At 39.1% G+C, this 25845-nt stretch overlaps 1 protein-coding gene across 3 annotated transcripts in view; it reads right to left on the bottom strand.

Annotated features, from left to right (window-relative positions):
- LOC104588438 (oxidoreductase, zinc-binding dehydrogenase family protein) overlaps positions 1 to 21175 on the bottom strand; it is a 40501-nt gene extending 19326 nt beyond the window's left edge. Inside the window, exons 1-6 of one of the 3 annotated variants that reach the window (XM_010246373.3) lie at positions 20900 to 21174; positions 20600 to 20812; positions 19967 to 20062; positions 13344 to 13432; positions 13110 to 13238; positions 7667 to 7787 (exon numbers count right to left, since the gene is read on the bottom strand). In XM_010246373.3, the coding sequence (XP_010244675.1) occupies positions 7667 to 7787; positions 13110 to 13238; positions 13344 to 13432; positions 19967 to 20062; positions 20600 to 20812; positions 20900 to 20980 (729 nt within the window). In that variant the 5' untranslated portion in view covers positions 20981 to 21174. Of the gene's footprint in view, positions 1 to 7666; positions 7788 to 13109; positions 13239 to 13343; positions 13433 to 19966; positions 20063 to 20599; positions 20813 to 20899 lie in introns of all 3 variants that reach the window. The other 2 variants (XM_010246375.3, XM_010246374.3) reach the window with 2 other exon arrangements.
- Between the last annotated feature and the right edge of the window lie 4670 nt (positions 21176 to 25845).

The raw sequence follows: 25845 nt of genomic DNA, 5'->3' as shown, positions 1-25845 counted from the left end.
CTTTTCAAGAATACTTGGACCAACATGGCATTATACACCAAACTTCCTGTGCCTACAATCTGCAACAAAAATAAAGGATATATTCTCAATGCCCATTTAAAATCTATGTGACCTAAGAATCCATAAGTTTGTTCTCATAATTCATGGTAGAAACCAATGCTAGAATGTCCTTAAATTAAGCTATTTTTCAGGGAACTCTTGTCTAAATTCATCAAATTAGTGCTTAGACATATATTGCTAAATGCAGAGTAAATCTGAGAGGAGGATTTAAGATACGGGAAAGGAAAAAAATGGAATCTCTTTTGGAAATAACTTATCCTAAAGAACCTGAACTAATAGTTTTTTCCTTGTAACTTGTAGTGGAGTTGTCAAATTGTTAACTCTCTCTTGGAAAAAGTTCGCAATTAGAAGAAAACAATATGTGAAAAGGGAAACAATATTTGTATGATATTTGAGTTGAAAAGGGAAAATGTTATCACAGTGTAAAATGGCAAGAATGATTTGGGGTTTGTGGAACAAAAGAAATGTAATAATGTTTTAAGATGAAACGTTCGAGGTTGATAAGTTGATTAATCTTAATATGGTACAGGTTGCTTATTGGTTTTTGGTAAATGATGACTTTAACTAGTCACCATAAACGAACATCTAATGGGGTGGCAAATAATCCTTGGATACTAATAAAAATCAGCAAAGGACGATTGGACTGTTCTGGCCATGGGAAGATTAGAATTCAATTTTGATGGTTGCAGTCTTGGTAATCCAGGGAAGTCTGGTGTTGAGGGTGTGATAAGAGAACATAACAGCAATATTTTGCTCAGCTTTTTTCTGGCCCAATTGGACAAGGCAATTCTGTAAGGGTCAAACTACTGCCTTGATACAAGTTTAAAATTGATGAGTATGAATGGCAAGAAAGATGTTGAAGTGGAAGGTTACTGCTGAACCAGAATTCAGTGGATAAAGAAACAAGAGGAGATTCCTTGGAGTTTCAGACCTTTGGTAAGAGGCACAAATCCTAGGAGTGCAAATGCTTTGCCAATTCCTTAGCAAGAACAGAAGCTATAAGGCTATGTTTGGTTTGAGGGAAAAGGTAGGGAAAGGAAGGGAAAGGCAAGAAAATCTATACAGGATTTGTAATAGTTTCCCTATCTTTCCCTTCCTTTCCCTACTTTTTCCTTCAAACCAAACATAATCTAAGGGATGATATGGCATGGGGCTTACCAGGGCCAGGTATCAATTTGTAAAGCCCTGTAGTTATTATATGAATTGGTTTTGTTCCTTTGTATTCCTTTGGCCTACTGCCCACTTTTTGGTAGGGGTGATCATGGGCCAGGCTTAAGGTGTCTAGAAATTTCTGGACCTGATGTGGACCTAGACCCTAGCCTGGAAATTTCCAGGCCAGGCTAGAAACGATCATCCCTACTTTTGGGGGCAGTTAGGAGTTGACTTTATAGCATATACTTTTCAATAGAGTAGAAATCTGCTGAATTAAAAAATATGAAAGAAAAGTAGTTTCTTGAAGAGAGAAAAGAGAAGGAGAAGAAGAGAAGTTGAAAAGAAAAGAGAGCAAATAATCTGGCTGCCCCCTCACTTATTATTTATACTAAAAATAATAGAACAGTACAAAGACAACTATGCCCTTATAGGGTGGCAAAACATAAAACAGCATATATAACACTCAAAAACAAAATAAAATTTGGACTCACATAACTACTGTTGTCCCCACCTCCTATCTAACAACTAACATAAAACATCTACTCAGAAAAACATCATAAAACTGATTGATCTTCAACACTCCCCCTCAAGTTGGGAGTAAATGTCACACATTCCCATCTTGTGTAGATCATGTTCAAGCTTGTTCTTTGCCACCCCTTTAGTGAGAACATCAGCTGGATGCAACTCTGAAGAGACATAAGGCAAACAAACTTCTCCGATTGTTACCCTTTCTCTTATAAAGTGTCTATCAACTTCAATGTGTTTTGTCCTATCATGCTGAATTGGATTGTGGGCAATATTGATTGCAGCCCGATTGTCACAGTATAACATCATAGGTTCCTCTGCTTTCACCCCAATCTCACTCAAAAGAGATCTAACCCAAAGAAGTTCTAAGACACCATGAGCCATGGATCTATACTCAACCTCTGCACTTGACCTTGCCACAACCGCTTGTTTCTTACTCTTCCAGGAGATCAAGTTTCCACCTACAAAGGTACACACTCTTGATGTAGACCTCCTATTATCTAAGCATCCTACCCAGTCTGCATCTGTATAGGATTCTAGCTTCAGATTCTCATGATTTGAGAAAAGAATGCCTCTGCCAGGGTGCTTTTTTAGATATGCAAGTATTCTCTCAATAGCTTCCCAGTGCTGAACCCGAGGTGCATGCATGTACTGACTCACAACACTGATAGCATAAGAAATATCTGGTCGTGTCATACACAAATATAGCAGTCGGCTCACCATTCTTTGATATCTCCCCACATCCTTTACCAACTCACCATCCACACCATTAATTCTGTGATTTGGATCAATAGAAGTGTCTGTTGGTTTGGTCCCCAGCTTTGCAGTCTCCCACAGTAGGTCAAGTACATACTTTCTCTGTGAAATGAAGATCCCATGCTTGGATCTTGCAACTTCAATCCCCAAAAAGTATTTGAGCTCACCAAGATCTTTAATCTCAAATTCTTGCTACAATGATTTTTTGAAATCATCAATCTCCTCCAGATCATTTCCTATCACCACTATATCATCCACATACACAATCATAATTGACACCAGAGCATCTCTCATCTTCACAAAGAGGGTGTGATCAAATTGTGTCTGTGTGTATCCAAAACGGATGAGTGCCCCTCTGAACTACTCAAACCAAGCCCTAGGTGACTGTTTCAGTCCATACAGAGATTTTCTGACTCAGCACACCTTTCCTTTACCAACATTTTCATAAAAGTCTGCTAGAATGTCCATATATACCTCCTCCTGTAAATCACCATTGAGGAAGGCATTTTTGACATCAAGCTGGAACAAGGGCCATGAATAGGTGGCTGCTAGAGATAAAAGGATACGAACTGAACTCATCTTAGCTACTGGTGCAAAGGTTTCCAAATAATCAACACCATAGGTCTGAGTATACCCTTTTGCTACCAACCTTGCCTTGTACCTCTCTATCTTGCCATTGGCCTTATACTTCACTGTGAATACCCATCTACATCCGACTGTCTCCTTGTTTGGGGGAGAGCAACTATTTCCCAAGTTTGGTTTTTTACCAAAGCATCCATCTCATCTTGCATGGTTGTTTTCCACTCAGGTTTGGAGAGAGCCTTAGTAACATTCCTGGGTATAGACATAGAATCAAAGGAAGAAAGAAAAGCACGGTAGGAGGGTGATAAGGCATTGTAGAGAAGATGGTGTGAAATGCAGTGGGTTGTACACTTTCTCTTCCCCTTACGAAGTGCAATGGGAAGATCAATGTCAGTGGGATCAGCTGCAACAATGGTGTTAGGGACAGAAACATTATCATCAGAAAACATAACAGGCTCAGTCTCAAGAGGAATACCTGGAACTATATCTGCCAAATCTGGAGTTTTAGAAGGACTGACAGAGTGGTGTGGGTTGAGGATGTGTGGAGTCAACCATCACCTGTCGGCGCTAATATTTCTGTAAGGCTACCCGTAGTTGCTCAGGTAATGAAACTAGAGGTGTTGGCTGAACTAATGCAAATGCTAGCTGAACTAATGGAGGTGTTGGCTGAATTGATGGAGGTGTTGGCTGAACTGATGGAGGCACCAAAGAAACAGGAAGAGGAACAGATTGTGAGTTCTCCTCCCCAAAACTCTCCCCCTGAGGAGAACCACTCGAGAAGAAGAAGGTGGATTCAAAGAAGGTAACATCCATAGTGACAAATTTCCTCCTCAACACTGGGTCATAACAGCAATACCCCTTTTGGTTCTGAACATACCCAAGAAAAACACATTTCTTGGCCTTAGGATCCAATTTCTTGCGATCAGGGCCAAGAATGTGAACAAAAGAAACACAACCAAAAACCCTCAGAGGTATATGAAATATCTCCCCATCTAGAAAAAGAAGACTAAATGGCACCTTAAACCCCAAATTCCGTGAATGAACACGGTTAATCAAATGCACGGCTATAAGAACTGCATCTCCCCAGAACTGCACAGGAACTGAAGCACACACCATAAGACTCCTTGCCACCTCCACAATGTGTTTGTTTTTCCTCTCAGCAACTCCATTCTATTGCAGTGTCTATGCACAACTGCTCTGATGAACTACACCATGTTCTAAGAGATACGTGGTCAAGTCCTTCTCAAAGTACTCTCTGGCATTATCTGATCTAAAAGCCTTAGTTCTCACTCCAAATTGTGTGAGAAACTATCTGATGGAACTGTTGTACCAAGTTAGGAACCTCATCACGTGATCTCATCAAATATATCCAAGAACATCATGTATAATCATCCACAAACAAGAGAAAGTAACGGAATCCTCCCATGAAAGGGATATGATATAGCCCCTATACATCAGTGTGAACAATATTAAAAGTAAAAGTACTTCTTTTATTACTTGGTTTAAAAGACTATCTACAATGCTTTCCTAACTAACAACTCTCACACTCCAAAGTAGATAACTGAACAGACTCAAACAACTTTGGGACAAGACATTTCAAAGAACTAAAAGAAAGATGTCCCAAGCGATTGTGCCAAAGCATAATCTGGTTCACTGACTCTGACCCACTACTACTGCTACTGCTAACATGATGGCCCCGATGTCTCGGAATCTCATCCAGAAGGTAGACTCCATTCACCTCACGACCACTCCCAATCATCTTCTTTGACTCCAGATCCTGCAAAACACAATTACCAGGAAGAAAGGTCACGGAACAATTCAATTTTTTTGTCAAAGAACTAACAGACAGTAGGTTGGTATGAAGTCTAGGGACATGTAAAACAGAAGACAAAGTTATATCATTGGTCACTCTAACTGTCCCCTTCCCAGCAATGGGCATATGTGAACACTCCGTTGTAGAGACTCTGTCTCTACCAGAGCATAAATGATAGGAACTGAAAAGGGTAGGGGCATTAGTCATATGCTCAAATGCTCCTGAGTCTATAATCCAAGGAGGTCCCTCCTTACCTGAAGTGGATGCAAGATTTGCAATTGCATATGAACTACCTGTATGTGCAAAGGAAGTGGTGTAGTTGGCTCCTGCATTCTGCTGTCCATCTGGAAGGCTAGAGCTAGGTGAATCTTTCTTACTCATAAGTTGTCCAAACCTCTCCAATTCTGTTCTCACTGCTGCTACTGCAATGGATTCCCAATCAGTTTGGGAAAGAGGGGCTGAAGAGTCTCCTATAGTGGCTACATTTGCATTTCCCTTCTTGTTTCTTATCCAAGCAAGCATAACATTTGGATGAAGCCTCCAACAAGTGTCCCTGGTATACTTAGGCTTCTTGCAATAATCATACACCAAGTCCTTCTTATCTTCCCTTTTAGTCTCACTACTCTCCCTGTCTCCATTCGGCTTAGGTTTTGTTGTACCAACCATAGCCGACTGGTCAATCCCAAGCTGTCTCAGCATTACATTCCTCCTACTCTCCTCTCTAGAGACAAAGACATAGGCTTGAGAGAGTGTCACACCCTCACTAGAAAGAATATGCTGCCTAGCAATGTCAAATTCAGGGTTCAACCCTACCAAGAACTCAAAAACCCTATTCCTCTCTATCAGTCTGTGATAAGTTGCTACATCATTTACACTTTCCCATACCACAGTTTCTAAGTGATCTATTTCCTGCCATAGGGTTTTCAGCATGGAGAAATACACAGCAAGAGGTTTTTCTCCCTGTTTCATACTTATCACCTGATTTCTTAACTGGTAGGCTCTACCTTCATTTTGCTTCTAAGAGTAGGTTTCAGTCACTCCATCCCAAATCTCCTTAGTAGTATTAGCCCATAGGAAATTTTTTGCAATATGAGGTAACATAGAATTACACAGCCAGGACATTATCATGTAATTCTCCTGCACCCATCGGGAAGAGTTTGTATCAGGTTTCTTCTACTCCCCAGTGAGACACCCTAATTTTCCACAAGCACCAATAGCCATCTTAGCTGATTGTGCCCACTCCAAATAATTTGTACTATCAAGTTTTACTGTAGAAATGATCACAGACCCAAAAATATCACTACTACTTCCAATACCCAGTCCCACAGTACCGGTACATTTCATCTCGGTATTCTAACTCTCCATCTTATTTAAAAAAGTTCAACAATAAGAAAAAAATAGATTGGAGACCTTCAAAAAATAATTTAATATCACACACACAGAAACCAACCCTTCCAGAAGAAGAAAACCCTAGCTGGAGAGAAATCTCTCTCCTCCCCACACCTCCCAACAAAGCGAAAAGTGAATTGATCACTCCAGGAAGCTCAGAAAATTCCAGAAACCAAACCGCCCTCTTCAGAAAATCAAAAGAAAACTAACAATACCTGGGCGCCCAAGATCAGATCAAAAACAAAGAGTCCAACTTTTCTAGGACTCTTCCCCATACTCCAGTTCTTCCTTATTTTGATGCCAAACAGTAGATCACCTTCCTGATGACTAGATCCCACCAAAAAATCCAAGAACTGGGCAACCTATAGTAGATCGATCAGCCATTTACTACTTCATGCAGTCGGCTGATCTAGGGCTGCATGAGAATGCTTCAAGAAACCCTAGCCGATGCTCTGATACCAAGTAGAAATCTGCTGAATTAAAAAAATATGAAAGAAAAGTAGTTTCTTGAAGAGAGAAGGAAGAGAGAAGGAGAGAGAAGAAGAGAAGTTGAAAAGAAAAGAGAGCAAATAATCTGGCCGCCCCCTTCACTTATTATTTATACTAAAAATAATAGAACAGTACAAAGACAACTATACCCTTATAGGGCGGCAAAACATAAAACAGCATACATAACACTCAAAAACATAATAAAATTTGACTCACATAACTACTGTGGTCCCCACCTCCTATCTAACAACTAACATAAAACATCTACTCAGAAAAACATCATAAAACTGATTAATCTTCAACAAATAGATATGTCCATGAGTTCTTGTACTTTCATCTTGCTAAGTCAGACTCCAAGAAACATGTTGTATTCTAATTCTTATGTCTCTATTCATGCAACACTGCTTTTTAGGGCCTTTATCTTGGCTATTTATCAAAAAGGGGGCCTTTAGCTTGGCATTAGAAAAAGCAAAATGGTTTCATGCAACTAATTATTATTTTAACCAAATAGCATCAATAGACAAATTAAAACTTCCATAAGCTTCAATAGTTTCTATCTTTTTCAAAAGTTTGAATTAAATAAGGATGAGAAGACAAAACATTGTAAAAAAAGTAACTAATTTTCAGAAGATTCTAGCTTCACATCTTGTCACACACAAGGACAATGCAAGAAAACATCAAATTAAAATGCCATGTCCCTTGCAAACTACAAATCACCTTTGTGAGGAATCTCACCACATTTCTACAAATTGTCATGAAGAAATTAGTTTTTTATTCAAGTTAAATATTAAAGATATATCCATAATATGAGCATTTCTTATTTTTAGCATTAACACAATAGGTACCTAGAAATAGTAAACCTAATAAACTTCTTAAATCCACATAGAAGAGTGTTTTTACCAAGTTCCCATTAATTAAGGCCTTTGCACCTCCCAGCTCTTTGGCATGTTGCAAAATTCTGTTGCAGAGAACTTCTCTAAATGTGCCAACATTTGATGGACTGTCATGAAATATGGGCAGTCTAGAAAAACATAATGACCATTATGAGAGTGGAACCCCATCATGATTCAAAAAATAAATATTCCAGAGTGAAGTGAGGACTTCAAAAGAACATTGAAAAATGTACAAAATGTCATGAAACATTTTGAGTGCATATGCAATTTTTTCCACTAAATGTTGAAAAGAAAACAATTATCAGCTTCAGCATTGAAAGCATATGAGCTTGCATTTTGTATGTTATAAAAGAAATATTAAGCATTATATAAGAATTCCTAGAGAGAAAAAATAGAATAGAAAAGAAACATTAGGATACAACTGCATAAGTTCTCTCACAGGTACAAAAAGCAAGTACATTTTCTTTCACTTGGACTAATTGGTTTGCTAAAAGAAACCATACCATGAGAAAATCTAGTTTGGTTAAAAAAAAGAAACAATCTAGCTTAGTTGCCACTCGAAACACTTTTGGGGCTTAAAAGTATTTTGACTTTAGATTGTTATGTTTTTCAAAGTATTTCTTACCAAACACTTGAAACACTTTTTGGCTTGTTTTTGTTTCCCTCAGCCTAAAGCATATCTAACCAAATGCTCAAATTTAATTTTAGGTTGTGTTTGGATTTAAAGCACAAAATCCCAAAGCCCAAAATAGGCTTTGTGCTGTGGAGCTTAAAAGTGTTTTGACTTCAGATTGTTATGTTTTCAAAAGCATTTCTTACCAAATGCTTGAAACTTTTTTTTGGCTCACTTTTGTATCCCACAGCCTAAAGTTAAAAATAATAATAAAAAAAAAAAAAAGCTTGTCCACAAGGATCAAAGTATCAACATCGAGTATCATATCTGATAGTTTGGATATAGATATGGATACACTTTGGAAACGCATGGATATGGACGGAAGATATGGAAATGCTTAGATACACTAGGGAAATGCATACAAATCACATAAATACATTAAAACATTATCCAATGTTGAATTATTTTTTAATAAGGTATAAACACTTGAGAAATGCACAATTTAACAGGTTATATGAAGAGAAACATTACAATCAACAATATCGTGACCCTAGAACATGTATACATCATACAATAATTATCACTATTTCAGTTTTTATAATTACAATTTTCAACTTTTTTTTGAAAATTTTTATTTATTTAGTATTTTTATATAAATAATAATTCCATTTTTTTCAGGAGGCAGCAGTTGTAAAGAGTATCTCTGGGGAGAGGGCCAATGTGGAAGGAGATGCTTAAACGCTGAGAGGACAGGAGGGATTTTGGTGATTTGGAACTCAGAAACTTACAAGTTCACAACCACTTAATAGGGGAGTTCTCAGCCTCGATTGAAGTTTCTGGAAAAGATGGGTTCCAGGGAATTGGCACAGGCGTGTATGGACCCAATGATGACTCTTTGAGATTAGTTTTCTGGGAAGAGCTCAACTAGATAAGAGGAAATTGGTCCATTCCCTGGTGCATAGGAAGAGACTTCAACATCATCAGATTTGCACATGAAAAAAATGGGAATGTCCGCAATTCTACAGGGATGAGGCCTTTTGCGGACTTTGTAAATGGAAACAGCTTGGTGGACTTACCACTGTCTGGTGCCATATTTACCACGACAAACAATCAGGAAGACCCCACTTTGGTGCAGTTGGACTGATTCTTTGTGTCTAGCGAATGGCAGATAGGTGGAAGGTGAGTTAGTCCTTAGGAATGGGTTGCTGAATAACTTACGTAAGGAAGAATGGAAATGCCAACCAGGCCTTGATGGGATTCATGTTGATTCTAACTTAGAAGTTCAGAAACTTCAACTTGAAAAACCTTTTCAGAGGAGGAGGAGTGGGAGGTAATTGTGGGTTTGCAAGGAGATAAAACACCTGGGCATGATAGTTTTACAATGCTATTCTCTAAGAAGTGCTGGAATTTTTTGAAGTCTGGTGTTATGAATGTTTTGAAGGAATTCCATGAAAATGCTGCTCTACAGATTTCAAACCTATAAGCTAGGTGGGCAGTTTTTATAAAATTTTAGCAAAGACACTTGCAAACAGGTTGAAGAAAGTTCTATCGGGTATTATTTCAGCCTCACAGGGTGCCTTCATCCCAAGAGGTTGACATTGGAAGGTGTGGTTATTGCACACGAATTAATAGAATCAAAGATAAAAGAGGGAACTGGGAAGTCTTGGAGTAGTTTGTAACATGGATCTGGAGAAAGCCTGTGACCGAGTAAATTGGAACTTTCTTGATAAGGCCCTGAAAAAAAAATGAATTTTGGTCAGAAGTTGCAGAACTGGATCAAGGTTTGTACTCACCTACAAAGTTCTCTATACTCTTTAATGGAGTTTCAGTTTATTTCTTTAAGAGCTCTAGGGGACTAAGACAAGGAGACCCTCTGTCCCCCCTGTTATTCTTATGTGTCGTGGAGGCTTTAGCAAGGTTGACAAGCAAGGCTTTGGAAGGTGGTTACTTGGAAGGTTTCGAAGTTTGTCATGGGGATACTGAGGTAGCCTTACTACAGTATGTTGATGACACTTTATTTTTCCTTCAAGCCAGAAAGGAGAATATGGTGCATCTTTGAATGATTATGGCCTGGTTTGCAGCGGTGTCAGGTTTACGCATTAACCTTCAAAAAAGTGAAATTTTTCTCATAGGTAAAGTTCAAAATATACAAGACCTTGCTACTGAGTTGGATCATAAAGTAGAAAAGCTTCCCACAAGGTATTTGGATCTTCCTATTGGGGCGAAATGTACCTCTAAAGCCATATGAGAACCAGTAGTGGAAAGATTGGAGAAGAAGTTAGCCGCATAGAAAGCAAATTTTTTATCTAAAGGAGCTAAGGTAACTTTGTTAAAAAGCTCGCTGGAAAACCTTCCAATACATTACCTATCTTTATTCCCTATTCCAACCCAGGTAGCAGACATGCTAAAAATGCTAAAGAAGAACTTTCTATGGTGTGGTAAGGAAGGTGAGCAAAAAATCCATGAAGTTGGGAATTTGTCTGCAATCCTTTGGCCACGTGCGGTTTGGGTGTAAAGAGACTAAGGTAGCCAAACAAAACCGTGCCGGGCAGGTGGTTTTGGTTGTTTAAAACTCAGCCACAGAGCTTACGGAGAACTATAATAGTAGATAAATTTGACTTAAGTAGAGAAGGTTGGGATCCGGGCAGTACTACTTCAAGTTTTGGTTGTTTAGTTTGGAAGGGAATTGAGAAAGTCCATCCAAAGTTTATCTGTGGAGTAAAACTAAAAGTGGGAGATGGAAGGAGGATTCGTTTCTAGCAAGATGCTTGGTGCAGTGACAGACCCTCGATGGAGGAATATCCCTCCTCATTCCTGATAGCAGAAAACAGAGATGCTAAAATAGTTGAGCTGTTTGACTGGGTTTGGAGGTGTTAGAAGTTGGAGTCTTAGGCTACGTTTGGGTAGACTTTTACTTTGATACTTCTAAAAGCATCAAAGTACAAAGTACATATAATCAAGATATAATCAAGGTTCAAAATATCGATACATATCGGGCCGTATTGGGGGATTCCCAATACGCCCCTACAGGGGGTGTTTCGGGATACGCCTCTACGGGCGTATCAGGTGTATTGATATTTTGAACCTTGCATATCTTTTTCGTTTGTATTTTTACTTTCAAATCCGTTTACAAAAAAATTTGTAAACTATGCTTTTCAAAATAAAAGCATCATTTACCATTTGGCAAAAATATAATAGTAAATACATGTGACACGTGACTGTCACATGTTAGTGACACATGTATAATAGTGACATGTGATAGACATAACGGTGACACATGTCAACTTGTGTTGTTATGTAATATGTGGCTATATTATATTGTCATGTGGAAGTCACATAATGGTGACACATGCCAATGTGTGTCATCGTGTGAAACGTGGCAGCCTTAAAACAATGACATGTGTCAATGACACATGTACAATAGTGACATGCAGCAATCACATAATAGTGACATGTGTCAACTTGTGCTGTTATGTAACACATGGTAGTCAGAAAATAATGACATGCCAGTGACACATGTAATAGTAGTGACACGTGTCAACTTGTGTTGTTATGTGACACATGGCAATCAAAAAATAGTGACACATGTCAGTGACATGTGGCAACCAAAAAATAATGACACATGCATGTGACATGTGGCAATCAGAAAACAACAACACATGTCAATGACATATGTATAATAGTGACATGTGGCAGTCACATAACGATGACACTTGAATGGCCTGGAGCTACCACGTGACAGTCACATGTACAACAGTGACACATAAGCAGTCACTTAACAATCACATGTGACATTGCTTCACAGAAGACCAAAAATACATTTGAGCCAAAAGCACAAAGTATGAAAAGCCTAGTGCTTTTGGTGTTTTTCATACTTTATAAAAGTATGAAATCAAAAGTAGAAAACACTTGAAACAAACGTGATATAGTGTTTTTTGTACTTTTAAAAGTACAAAAGTACTTTATCCAAACATAATCTTACTTTTAAGCATCAGTTAAATGATTGGGAAATTTCAGATCTGTTGAGTTTGTTGCAACTGCTTCTGCTTGAAAATCACAAACCGGCCCAAGACCTTCAAGATGAAAGATTTTGGAGATGGAGCAGAGATGGCAAATTTTCTATGAAATCCCTCTACTTGAATACAGAGCCCCCTCTCCCACGGGACTTCCCCTGGAGGGACATTTGGCTTCCTCAAGTCCCAACCAAGGTAAGCTTCTTCATGTGAAGAGCTGTGAAGGGCAAATGTCTATCGAAAGAACAATAAAGCAGGAAAGACTTGGTGCTGGATTCTATGGACTGTGGTTTGTGTGGTCAAGAGACAGAGTCAATTGCCCATCTCTTTGTGCAATGTGAAGTAGTTGTCCTTATACAACTATTTTCACAAGAGGTTGAACTTGTGTTGGTGTCAGCCTAAAAGCCTTTCTGACATGGTGAAATCCTGGAAGATTGTGGGTTTAAATAAGAAGGGAAAACTGCTTTGGAGGCACAATCCCGTCAGCAATATGTTGGGTATTTTGGAAGGAGAGGAACAAGAGCGTTTTTGAAGGGAGAAGCAAGGTATTGGATGAGTTGTGTCAGCAGGCAAGGGCTTATCTTCATACATGGATAGCAGCGAAAGAGCAGTTCAATAAGATCCCACACAATCAGTCTTTTGACTATTCCACATTATTTGGATAATCCCATATGTACCACAAAATTTGGGCTTCCATTGCTTTTCGTGAGGACATTTGGGTTCTGGTCAGGGGCAGTTGGATGCACAGAAATGAAAAATGGTCACAGATACAGGATCATTCACACTAGCACAGAAATGAAAAACAAATGCAGATATGAATGTACCTTATTTCAAAGTTGTACATGCATTTAAATGTTTGGAGGGAAGATAATACCCTTCCCATCTTGAAATCACAAGGTCGTAAGCTGCTTGATGTAATACTTGAACCCACCGTGCAATTTCTACAGATCCACCTGTTCAACTATTCTATGTTGGTATTTTGATAAGAACGAAGACATTATTTGGTTGTAAATATTTGCTTGAAATAAAAATAATTGCCAGTTGATCAGTGGATATACCTCCTTGGACTATAAGAAATGTGAATAAGAAGCCTTTCATCCACTTTACTTTCATAAAAAGGTGCTGCTTCTGCAACTTCCTTGACTGTCTGCAAGAATCATGTGGACAGGAACTTTGATAAGCACCCAAAAAAATAAAATAAAATAAAGATGTAAATATGTTCTGAACTTATTTTGTAGTCGGTTCCCAAATAGTTGTTTTGGGTATTTTCTTTATTCAGTTTGGGTTCAGAGATATTTTGGTCGTTTCATAATTTGGGTTCTGGTCAGGGGCAGTTGGGTGCACATGCACCTCTGTTGAGTTTTGGTCCCTTAAGCATTTTTATAACTAAAGTTACTTTGAGGGTTGTTTGAAGTTACTTTTATTCTTGAGGAGTTGCTTGTGAAGAGGTGACACTCTAGGGGCTTATGTGTAAATATCCTAGATGGCTTCCCCAGCAAGCCTATGGGTCTTATAAAGAAAGGAGCTGTGTCAATGGTGGTCTTTGATTTTCTTTTGGCTGAAAAAATGTCTCTCTTGTAAAAGCTGTTGTCTCAAGTTTTGGAAGCTAGGCTTTGAGGACTCAACCCCTTTAGTCACCTTCCAATCCCTCCATCACTATGTGTCTACGTGAGAGGTCAGCTTGACGCCTTTGCTACTGTAGCAGACTTGTTCTAGAGGAGCTCTTCATCAGGTTATGTTCAGAGATTTATGACATCTAATCTATCTTGTTCCTTCTACATTTGTTATTCCTAGCCTACTGTTGTTTTTTTTAAGTACTGCTTATATCTTGCTTGCTTGTCCACATCAAACTTCCTATTTAGCATGCTTGTCTAATGGATATAACTGATTGATCTAGTGAAAAGTTGAGGATGGAAGGCAAATTATGCAAATCAATTAAGAAAAGAAAAAAGGGTATCACTACAAGTTGACTTATGAACACCCAATATCTCCTTTTATTAATGCTTAACTCCATCAATTTTTTTTTATCAATAACACATTTCATTAATTAATCACAGAAATAATTACAAAGGGGAAGATAAACTTTCTTATCTTCCAACTGAAGCTTGAGCCCCCAATAAAGGAAAAAAAAAAGAAAAAGAGTTACACCTGGGCCCAAAATATTGACTCCCTCTCCACCCCTTGTTTAGCTAACCCATCAGCAAAAGAGTTAGCTGATCTTTTCACCCAACTAATCTCGACTTCCATCTCTTGAACCAGCCACCTAAATTTCCTCCTCTCATTGCTGTAATTCCATAACCCACTGTTGTCTTTATTCAGCCACCCTATCACCACCTCCAAGTCCCCTTCAATTATGATTTTTCTTATATTCATCTCCTTAGCTCTCTGGACTCCTTCCATAACTGCATAGATCTCGGCTCTGAGAGAGTCATGTTGTGAGAGTTGTTTATTTTGTTATTTTACAGTTGTTGGTAGCATGCTGTCAGCCAGTGTTTTATTTTCTTCTTTTTTGTTTGTTAGTACGGAGTGCCGCCAGGAGCATAATTGTATTTTTTTCTTATTCTTTATATTAAGTTAATATATATGATAAGCTGGGAGCCGCCAGCTATAGTTTTGATTCCCAATCGAATCTCTCTCTCTCCCTTCTCTTCTCCTCTCCTCTCTCTTCTCTTCTCTCTCGTCTTTCTCTATCCAGAAAGAATTACATGGTATCAGAGCAAGGTTCTGGGCAATAAAGAATCTTTCTCAGTTTTTTCGTTTCTTTCTCTCTTGATCTCTTGGACGTGTGGAGGACAAAGAAACCTAATCGGACTGATCAGGCCACTTGCCGCTGCTTTCTTTGGGGTCCTCCTTGGTCGTAACACCAAGGAAGCCCTAGTAGAAGAAGGGTGACGCTGTAAACACCACTCTTCTCCTTGTTCAATGCTGTGAAGGTTGTTCGATGCAGTAAGAATTGGTTTCTGGGTTTGCACCTTCAAACAGGTGCTGGAGAGGTTTTTCTCTGTGACCAATGCAGTGAAGGCCTTGGTTTTTTGATTTACACCTTCATACAGGTGTTAGACAGGAGTATGGTGTTTTTTTTTATCACAGACAGGAGTATGTGCTGTAGTTGAACTGTGACTGATTACTGGGCTGTTCTAATGGCCGAACCATTACTAGACTGATTACTGGTTGCTGTAGTGGAATTAGACTAATTACTGGGCTGTTCTAATGGTGGAACTATTGCTGGACTGATTTCATCAGTGTTTTTTTTCTCATTCCAGAAGTAGAATTCTTGGGGGTTTAGCATTCTGATTGTGTGGGATCAGGTCTGGTACACTTGTGGTTCTGTTTTTTTGTACTGTAGACCCTCTCCCTCAATGGAAAACGATGATCCAGCATCATTTGGGGTTACACAGCTGGTATGGGTGGTGAAAACTTGATGCAATTCCCAGAAAGGGTACCGGTGCTTTGATCCCGTTATTCATAAGTGTTTTGTCTCTATGGATGTGTCTTTTTTTTGAGTCTGAACTGTTCTTCCCCGCTTCTCCAAAGGAGGAGAGTAGTGTGGAAGAGTAGTAGGTTCAGGTCCACCAAGTCTCTCTTCCTTCTATTTCGGACCTTGCCCCCTTTCATGTCTTCCAACGTACATGCCGTAGAGGTCAGCAATGTAACAGAGATGTGGAGCTACCAAACATTGAGCAACCGACACTGTCAGACTCCTAGGAGGTAAGTCCAAACCCTGTTGCACCTATTGATACCCCTACACCTACTTGGATGACCTTGACATTCCTATTGCTCAAAGAAAGGGAGTTAGGTCATGCACTACCAAACATTTCCCCCTCATTACCCAGTATGTCTCCTATAATCACATTTCCCCCTCATACCGAGCATTCCTATTTGTAGTTGATTGCATCCCTGTACCCAGAAATGTTATAGAGGCCTTAAAATACTCTGAACAAACAGATGCTATGAAGGAGGAGATTAATGCCCTCCATAAAAATCAAACTTGGGAATTGGTGGATCTTCCAAGGGGGAAAGACCCCGTGGGGTGTAAGTGGGTGCTTACAGTTAAACATAGAGCGAACGGGACAGCTGAAAGGTACAAAGCAAGATTAGTAGCCAAGGGGAACACTCAAGTGTACGGGGTTGACTACGACGAGACATTTGTTGCAGTAGCTAAGATGAACTCAATTCGAGTTCTTCTATCATTAGCTGCTAACCTTGACTGGGAATTGCATTAACTGGACATAAAGAATGCCTTTTTAAATGGTGACCTAGAGGAGGAAGTGTACATGGTTCAACCCCCTAGATTCTATGCCAAGAAAAGTGAAAATAAGGTGTGCAAGCTGAGAAAGTCTCTTTATGGTTTAAAACAATCTCCCAGGGCTTGGTTCAGTAAGTTTCATATGGCAGTTCAACAAGTAGGGTTCAAGCAATGTCAGTCTGATCACACACTCCTTGTGAAGAGATATCGAGAACGGGTTGTTGTATTGGTAGTGTATGTGGATGATATCATCATTATAGGAAATTGAAGTTCAGAAATACAAAAGTTGAAACAATTCCTTGCATCTAAATTTGAAGTGAGGTCCCTCAAAGTATTTTCTTGGAATTGAAGTTGCCCGCTCAAAAAATGGCATCTTCATTTCTCAAAGAAAGTAAACCCTTGATCTGTTACAAGGCACAAGCAAGTTAGGCGCAAGGCCAATAGATACTCCTACGGATGTTGATCATAAATTGGGTAACTGTAATGGTGAGTCTCTGAAAGATGTGAAACAGTTCCAAAGGTTAGTGGGAAAGTTGATTTATTTGTCCATGACCCGTCCGAACATTGCCTATTCAGTTGGGGGTCCTGAGCCAATTCATGCACTCTCCTAAGAAACCACACATGGAGGCAGCAGAGAGAGTCCTTAGATACTTAAAAAAGTATCCAGGGACAGGTCTACTATTCAATAAACATAATCACCTAAAGGTGGAAGTCTTTACAAATGCTGATTGAGCAGGTGTTGTGGATGACAGAAAGTCCTCAAGTGGGTATTGCACATTTGTGGGAGGAAATCTATTGACCTGGAAAAGCAAGAAACAAAGTGTGGTAGCAAGGTCAAGTGCTGAAGCGGAATATAGAGTTATGGCACATGGGGTGGCTGAAGTTCTTTAGCTAAAGAACCTTCTAGGGGAGCTTGGAGTTGTTGTTCATAATCCTATGTCTCTTTACTGTGACAACAAGGCAGCCATAAACATCGCCAGCAATCATGTCCTACGTGAGAGGATCAAGCACATTAAAGTGGACAAATACTTCATAAGGGAAAAATTGGAAAAAAGTGAAATTTGCATCCCTTATGTCAACTCCAAGAAACAACTTGTTGATATCCTCACAAAAGGACTTTCATACTCTCAACACAATGAGTTATGTGACAAGCTAGGCATGATAGACATATTCAGCCCAACTTGAGGGGGAGTGTTGTGAGAGTTGTGTATTTTGTTATTTTACAGTTGTTGGTGGCATGTTGTCAGCCAGTGTCTTTTATTTTCTTCTTATTTGTTTGTTAGTAGGGAGTGCCGCTAGGGGCATAATTGTATTTTTTCTTACTCTTTATATTAAGTTAATATAAATGATAAGTTGGGCGCCGCTAGCTATAGTTTTGATTCCCAATCGAATCTCTCTCTCTCTCTCTCCCTTTTCTTCTCCTCTCTCTTATCTTCTCTCTCATCTCTCTCTATCCAGAAAGAATTACAAGTTACCCACTCTAATTGGGCCTAAGAACAGGGCTGAAACAATCCCATTCTCATCCCTAAACACACCCCCAATCCCCGAGTGTCCAGGATTCCCTCTACTACTCCCGTCAAAGTTTAGTTTTAAGAAACCAGCAGGTGGGGGGTCCAAGACACTCATTACTGTTTTAGTCTGGGTGCAATTAGCAATCTCACCCCACTTCCTCAACATGTCATCCACTGTGTAATCTGTGAACAGCTCTGAGAATTTCAGCCACTGTACAACCCTTATATGGATCATTTCTCTCAATTCTTCAGCACCTCTCTACTTCAGAGAAGATCCTAGAGTTTCTTTGTGTCTTACCAAGGACAGCTTATCTAGGAGTCTAGATCTGGTCCCAACAACCATTGCAACTGTACATCGGGAACATCTTGCCATAAAGGACACTTCCAAAGAGCCACCAACCATACAAAAAAGGCTATTTTGGAGGGGACTAAGGAGTTCCAGATCAACTTACTTGGGAATTAAATGGTATTTAGCAAGACCATTGGAAGAGCATGCTCATGTTTCTTGTTTATCAAAGAATTCTGGGACATTCCTTACTCTTAATTCTTTAATTACAACTTATTCTATATGCATCATATGCAGCTCATTTTATTATCTAGCTGACATGGAGCCCTGTATACAACTCATGGTTATACATGGATTACACTTGTAATTGCAATACTTTGTACTTTTTTTATTAATACATGATACTTTAATTTCTCAAAGAAAAAAAGAAAGGCTAAAGATTGTATTAGCTATAGTGGGTCAAAAAAGTATAGGGCCCAAGTCCCATATACCAGGAACTTACATGGTTAATAAGATTAAATCAGGTACACAACATAAGGTTTAAGCCTTAAAACATAAAATGAAAATTCAAAATAAGTGAGTTCCATTGATAATGGAACTATGGAAGTGGTTGAAGCTAGGCTTAGAAACCCTATAATATCAATGTCCACCACACTATTTGACTCTCAATTTTGCCCTATTAGGGCATCAGGAAAAGGAGGAACTTTTCCTTTCAAAGATGCACAAATTGCAATTTTTCCATAGGTACTAACGTAAAGAAAGTTTGTCGTGTCCCAGAGGATGTATTCCCTACAGAAAGTGTTACCTACCAGCATAACTAGCTCTTACTCTTAGAGGTTCTTTAGGATACTATATGTCTGTCTTTAAATAGAATAGATTGGCAAAACAAGATTCATGTAGCCAACCCCATATAGTTGGGATAATGCTGTAATGTATGGATGACAATGATGATGATTCCTAGTTAAAGAAAGCAATGAAGTGGGTCAAAAGTCTACAATAATAGTGGCAGTGTAGCACAAATGTCTATATATAAGTTGACAATGGTCAAAATCTCATCTATCAGAGCTTCTTTTCTTTACAGTATGGGAAGGTATTGTCCACCACCCCTTGAAGGGCCAAGTAGATATGGTTCCCATTAGTTGGTGCTCTAGAAGCAGTAATGATATAACAATGCATTTGAGGGGACACATAGGTAATGAACCTGCTATAAAATTATAACTAATTCATACAAATACGTTGTAACCAGATCATCATCATCATCAGACCTTATCCCAACTATATGGGGTTGGAGTTGGATATATAAATCTTGTTTTAACCAAATACACATTATAATAAAGTAAAAGCACATATAAGTGGAATATTTGAAAGAAAATCAAGAACGTAATTAAAATGGGATAGAAAGATGGTCATTTTTTTCCTCCATTGACATATCATTTTGCATGGTTGACCAACCAAGTCCAACAAACAAATCCAAAATGGCTTTTTATTTTTTTGCAGATGGTGTATCAGACTACCCTATGCATTTACCAATGAAGAATTATGCTGGCATATTAAATGTTAAGTTCTTATAACGACAATCGTACACCATAGTGAATTTTTAAAATGTCAATGCTCTAACATTTCAACTTATAAGTTTACCTGCCAAATTATAACATTTGATGCCTTGAATAAACTCTCAGTAGCCCATACATAGATCCCAACCACATTCATGCCACCTAGTAACATTCTGGAGACCTGAAAGCAATTAATCTCATGATCAAAAAATTAAGCACCATGTAGTTGTCTTTCATTTCTTTTCTTTTTTATCAATAAGCACGATATAATCATTCCCAGCTATAAACATAAAATGTTATTGAGTTTTAAGAACAGAAATACCGTTGGGGATCATGAAACATAAAATGAGTTCGCAAGAAATTTTAATTGGGGAATTATTTTTCACGTCTCCGAGACATTCAACCTCGATGTGCAGGATGAAAATTTCATCCCTTCACAGTTAATATTGGCAAGGACCGATATACTGTAGTTGAATACAACTAATGCTAAAAGAAACTGTTCAATTATATGTAACAGAGGCAGTTCTCCGTGAATGTAGCAGAAGTTAATTCGAGAACCTACTTGGATTTTTTTTCCAGCAACTTATTTGTTGTCTACGAATGTCGGAAAAAGGGATTGTCAATGCAATAATTGAACAGCACAATGCAAAACATGATCCAATAACCGAACCAACAAATCGAAAGCCAAAAGAGAAATTAAGTGCTACTCCAATTGTACCTGACGAGCATGTTCAGCAACCCAATCTATATCGATCAGTAAAGACGAAGGTTCGACTTGAGATTTTCCCTTCGAACCCTTCTTCTTATCGTCCTTTCCACTCTCGGGTACCGAACAAGCGGGCGCTCCGCTATCATTGGGTGGTGTCAGAATCAAATCGAACACGAATCCTCGGTCTAAACCAGAACTAAGTTTTCCTACAACGAGCCCCACCTATGAACATGGAAATCCATATCAGGGTCCTCACTGAATGAAGCATCAAACAGCTCTAAACAAGGGAAAAATTGGCCGAGGGGGTACCTGTGCAGGAACTTCAGATTGGAAGAGACGATCCTCAGCTAGGTTGAGTTGGGTCTCTTCACCAACCACAGCTTTCACCATGGCTGTGTTTCTGCGGGTTCAGTGATCGCCGCAAAACCACAATTCACTAAAATTTCTCAGAAAGAAGTATTATGGTGGCCGATTTGCCGCCACCGCTGCCTTGCCGTTGCAGCTAGCAAAGTAGCAAGTAGCAACTAGCAAGCTAAAAAATCTTCCACCTACGCGGGACGGGATGGACTCGGACGATCTGGGACTTGGAATATTTCGTGTCGGGAACAGAAAGAAGTGTCCAGGCTCAACATTACACAAACGCAGTACGACCGATGGATTGGAATCTTCCCTTGTGAAACGGTAGGCTGGACACGGGATTGATTTTACCCGAAAAAGGGTAAATTTCTTAAACTATCCTTATAACTAATTTATTAACTATACCCTTATTATTTGAAAATTGATTGAGGCTACATGTTATTTCTCACAATTGACATCGTTAACTTTCGTCAAAACGTGTGAAAATGCCTACAAATAGATCTCTAAGACAGCCATGTAACTCCTGTTGCTGGGTGGAGTTGCATGATAGTGCTATCTAAGACAATCCTGTAACTCCCGCTACTGGATACAACTCAAATTGAGATTGAGTGGTACAGTTGAGAAGGGAGTACATTAGATGGAAATTTTGATTTAATAACAGAAATAAGAACTGAAACCTTTAGTTTAGCGGTAATATTAGCGTGTTTTTTGATCTGTGCATCAAAGTTGTTCTGCATTTTCATTATCTCGGATCTAGCTATTAGCTGAGCTCTAAGCTTGATTTCCATCTGTTGCAGGTCCTCCCTCCGTCTGGAGACATTATGAAGACGTTGTTGCAATATGTCACTATCTATACCTCCATCCATGGTAATTGAACAAAAGTAGACATCAAGTGGCCCTGCTCTTGGTTGGAAAATGAGTCTTACCTCATATATCGTTCTCTCATCGGATTGCCCCATTTTTGACTGTTCCAACTCCTGTCCAGTAGTTACGTTCTATTAACCAACCGCCAAAGAACAAGAGTACAAATAGGAGACAAGGAGAGGTAGAAAGGAAGAGGACTAGCTTGGAATAGAAGGTATCCTTACCTCATTTTCGGCACTTCGGACGGAATGATGGTCGAAAATGGTGCGCCATTCCTTCCTTGCAGACTGAGAAGGCATCGGTAGCGAACCACCACACCCTGTGGCAACTCCGATTGCAGATTCCAAGAAACCGGAAGCTACTTCTCCACCTCTCTCTATCTTGGTAAATCTTGAGTTCAAGTTCAATGAGTTCTTATAAAACCAAAACCCTAAAATTTTACGCTCTACAAAAAAACCCTAGATCTAGAGCATTAACTAGGAAAGATAATTGAGGGAGATCGAACGTGAGAAATCACAGGAAACAGAAAAAGGACTGGCACTTGAGAAGACAAAGACGAATCAACTTACTGTCTTACGAAGATGAAGAAGCCTGTCTTCTCTCTTTTCCAGTTTAGGAGATTTTCGCCATTGCGAGGAGGGGTTGAAGAACCAAAAGCATAAGAAAAAGGTTGACGAAGACCGTGGGAGGAAGATAGAGGGAAGGGAGAGAGGTTAGAGGATGAAGGGTGTGTCGGGTCAAGAGGAAGGAGACAAGGGTAGCTTTGGGTTTTAAAAATTTTTAAATATCACGTGATATCATGTGCGCACGGATTTTAACGGATGTTAATGATAAGGGTAGAGTTAGTCAATTGTCAAAAACATTAAGGGTAATGTTAGTCACTTTTCAACAGTAAGGGTACACTTAGTCAATTAACTAAACCATAAGGATAATTTAAGAAATTTATCCAAAAGTAAATAGGGTAAATTACAAAGACCCCCTCTACTATGGGTCTACCACAAATACCCCTATACCTTATTTTGCAACAAAAGCCCCCGTACTATAACCGTGAGACAAAGACCCATTTCCATTAGCCTTCATCCAAAAAGGCCGTTACAATATTTTCTAATCCCCATATTACCCCTTATAATAACTATTCGGATAAAAAAATACTGTTGATCTTCCCCGACCCCAGTGTACACAAACAGCAACGGCGGTAATCCCCATATGGGAAACAGCTCGCTTGAATGAAATGTTCAAGCACACGACTCTTGAGTCCATTTCAACAAAGATCTCTGTTCAACAGATATCTCTGTTGAATAGTTCGCTTGGCAGAGATCTCTGGGACGATAAGCCCATTTCAACAGCCAGAGATCTCTGGGACGATGTTGAACAGTTAGCTTGGCAGAGATCTCCGGGAGCCGTAAGAATGGGCAGCACTGGCTTTCACGGCCAATGCTGCCATGTCAGAAGCCGTCAGGCGGTAGTGCATCCGGGTGAGGGGGAGGACGAAGTAGAGCTGTCCAGACTGGAGTTGTTGGGCGGGGTGCAAGGGTGGAATGAGGGAGTCGTAGAAAAGCTTGTCGGAGTTTCAGATGAAGCACGACGACGTCTCCATTTCGAGGGCCTGGGATAGTGGGATACCGTAACGGGGGATGTGTACTCGCGGAGTTTGAACTGGATCTCTAGTTCAATAGTTCGCCTGAACAAGAATGTTCAAGTTCGCTTGTGTGCTGTTCAAATGTTCAAGCACATGACTCTTGAGTCCATTTCAACAAAGATCTCTGTTGAGCAGTTCGCTTGGCAGAGATCTCTGAGTCGGAAGCCGTAAGAATGGGTTGTACTGGCTTTCACGGCCAATGCTGCCATGTCGGAAGCCGTCAGGCGGTAGTGCATCCGGGTGAGGTTGAGGAAAAAGTAGAGCTGTCCAGACTGGAGTTGCTGGGCGGGGTGCAAGGGTGGAATGAGGGAGTCGTAGAAAAGCTTGTCGGAGTTGCAGATGAAGCACGGCGATGTCTCCATTTCGAGGGTCTGGGATAGTGGGATACCGTAACGGGGGATGTGTACTCGTGGAGCTTGCCGTCGGTGGAGATGACTTTGACTGTTGGGGAAGCAGAGGAATTGCTGACTTTGACTGTACTCGTGGAGCCCATCTTTTAGACAATTGGCGTTGTCACAGGTAATGCCGGTCCATATGCAGGGTCGTTGCTTGACCAGTTTGAAGGGCACCTACAAAGCGAGGTGATGAGCTTTCCCATGATCGCGGCATTGTCGACAACGGCCATAGAGATGAGAAATGGGTTTTCTACACCTTTCATTTCTAAGAGTTGGGAGAGAAAAAGAATGAAAGAAGAAGGTGAAGGAGGGGAAAAGAAGAGAAGAAAAGGAAAGCAATAGGTTAAATAGGTTTTAAGAGAAAAAGAGCAAAAAAAAAAAGAAATAATTTAATGCATTCCCTTAGGGAAGTCTTTGTCTCATGGTCATAGTACCAGGGGTCTTTGTCACAAACCCCACAGTACAGGGGGTCTTTGTAATTTACCCAAAATAAATATATAAATGCTGGATCAAATTTTGTTTAATGCTCAGTTGGAAAGGAGTACAAATACAAATATAAATATAGAGTGCAAACCTTTATATTTTTGTATTATTTTATATGTATTTGTATATTATACTCTTTTCAAACTGAGTCTAACATGATACTCTATCGTATCAATAGAGTTTTTTTAATAATAATATGTTAACAGGGTATTAACAAGTTAGTTTTAGGATTAAAAAAAGTTTTCAAACCCATTAAAATTTAGAAAACAGGGAAATTAAAGATAAAAATATGGACGCACCCCCTTTGGCGTATTGATATTTTGAACTAGATGCACTGTAGTTAATTGGAGGCTTGGAGCCCTCATTCCTTGCCACATGTTTGAGTAATTAGTGCACCATGACAAATGGTCCCAACAAAGAAAATAGGATACACTTAGGTGTAACTGACTGAATCGAGCTGAAGCTTGACTCGACTCAACTAAAAAATTATTATTTTGACATTACACACAGCATGAGAGATGGATTCGAATATTTGCACTTGTGAATGGTAGGATTTGGACTTTGGAGTATGAACTCTAGAGTGGAAAAAAATGCAAACCCCGATCAATAACATAGAAAAGGGTGTGCCATGGTGGGAGGCTTGGAGCCCTAGCCCTCATTACCTGCCGCATGTTGTATAACTAGTGCATCATAAATACACAGTTGGATGGTCCCGCCATCCTGGCAAAGACATTGGATACACCTAGGGTGTGGTTGAATTGGACGTAGCCAAATTTCAGCATGTTTTGATTCGTTTCAACTAAAATGTTACTATGTTCGAGAATCACCATTTTTCTAATTTGAATTTGATTTGACTAAATTTTAATGAGTTTGAGTTCAACTCAAAAATTTTAAAATTAATATCTTTAATATTTTTATTACATATAATATAAAAATATATATTTTTTATTTCTTTCAAGTCAATTTTTTTATTAATTGAACTCGAATTTAAATAATTAATCAAACTTACCTTGAGATTTAAACTTAGAGCCTAATCCATCTTGAGCTCAAAATGTTCAATTAAAACTTGATTTGATTGCATACACCATATATAAATCATCATCATCAAATAGTTCATCGATCATTTGTTGTTATTCATTTAGTGTAACACAAGTGAAAACTCTCAACCAATTTTGCATGAGTCCAGATTTAATGCAGCAGCACAAGTGTGTGAACCTGGTTAAGCAACCAATCACAAGTGAACATGCCAGTATTTTAATACACATAGGACCCGCAACGTGTTCACCTGTGATTGGTCACTTAGATCATGGAATTTCAGTAAATGTGGACCCTGGCTTCAAAACAAAAACAAACATGGACCCTATAAATCAAAAAAAAGTTAAAGGCTTAGTACAAATATGAATATGTAGAATGCAAAACATTGTATTTTGTATTGTTTTGTATGTATTTGTATTTGTGCATATTTGTATTCCATTATTTTTTTTTCATATAGAATGGGGATCACTTCTTTAACTTCT

This window comes from Nelumbo nucifera, chromosome 1, assembly GCF_055504915.1.
Source record: "Nelumbo nucifera cultivar China Antique chromosome 1, China Antique-T2T, whole genome shotgun sequence".
In the NCBI taxonomy this organism is placed as follows: domain Eukaryota; kingdom Viridiplantae; phylum Streptophyta; class Magnoliopsida; order Proteales; family Nelumbonaceae; genus Nelumbo; species Nelumbo nucifera.
Note: the sequence above shows the minus strand (reverse complement) of the source record. Positions and strands in the feature narration are given on the sequence as shown.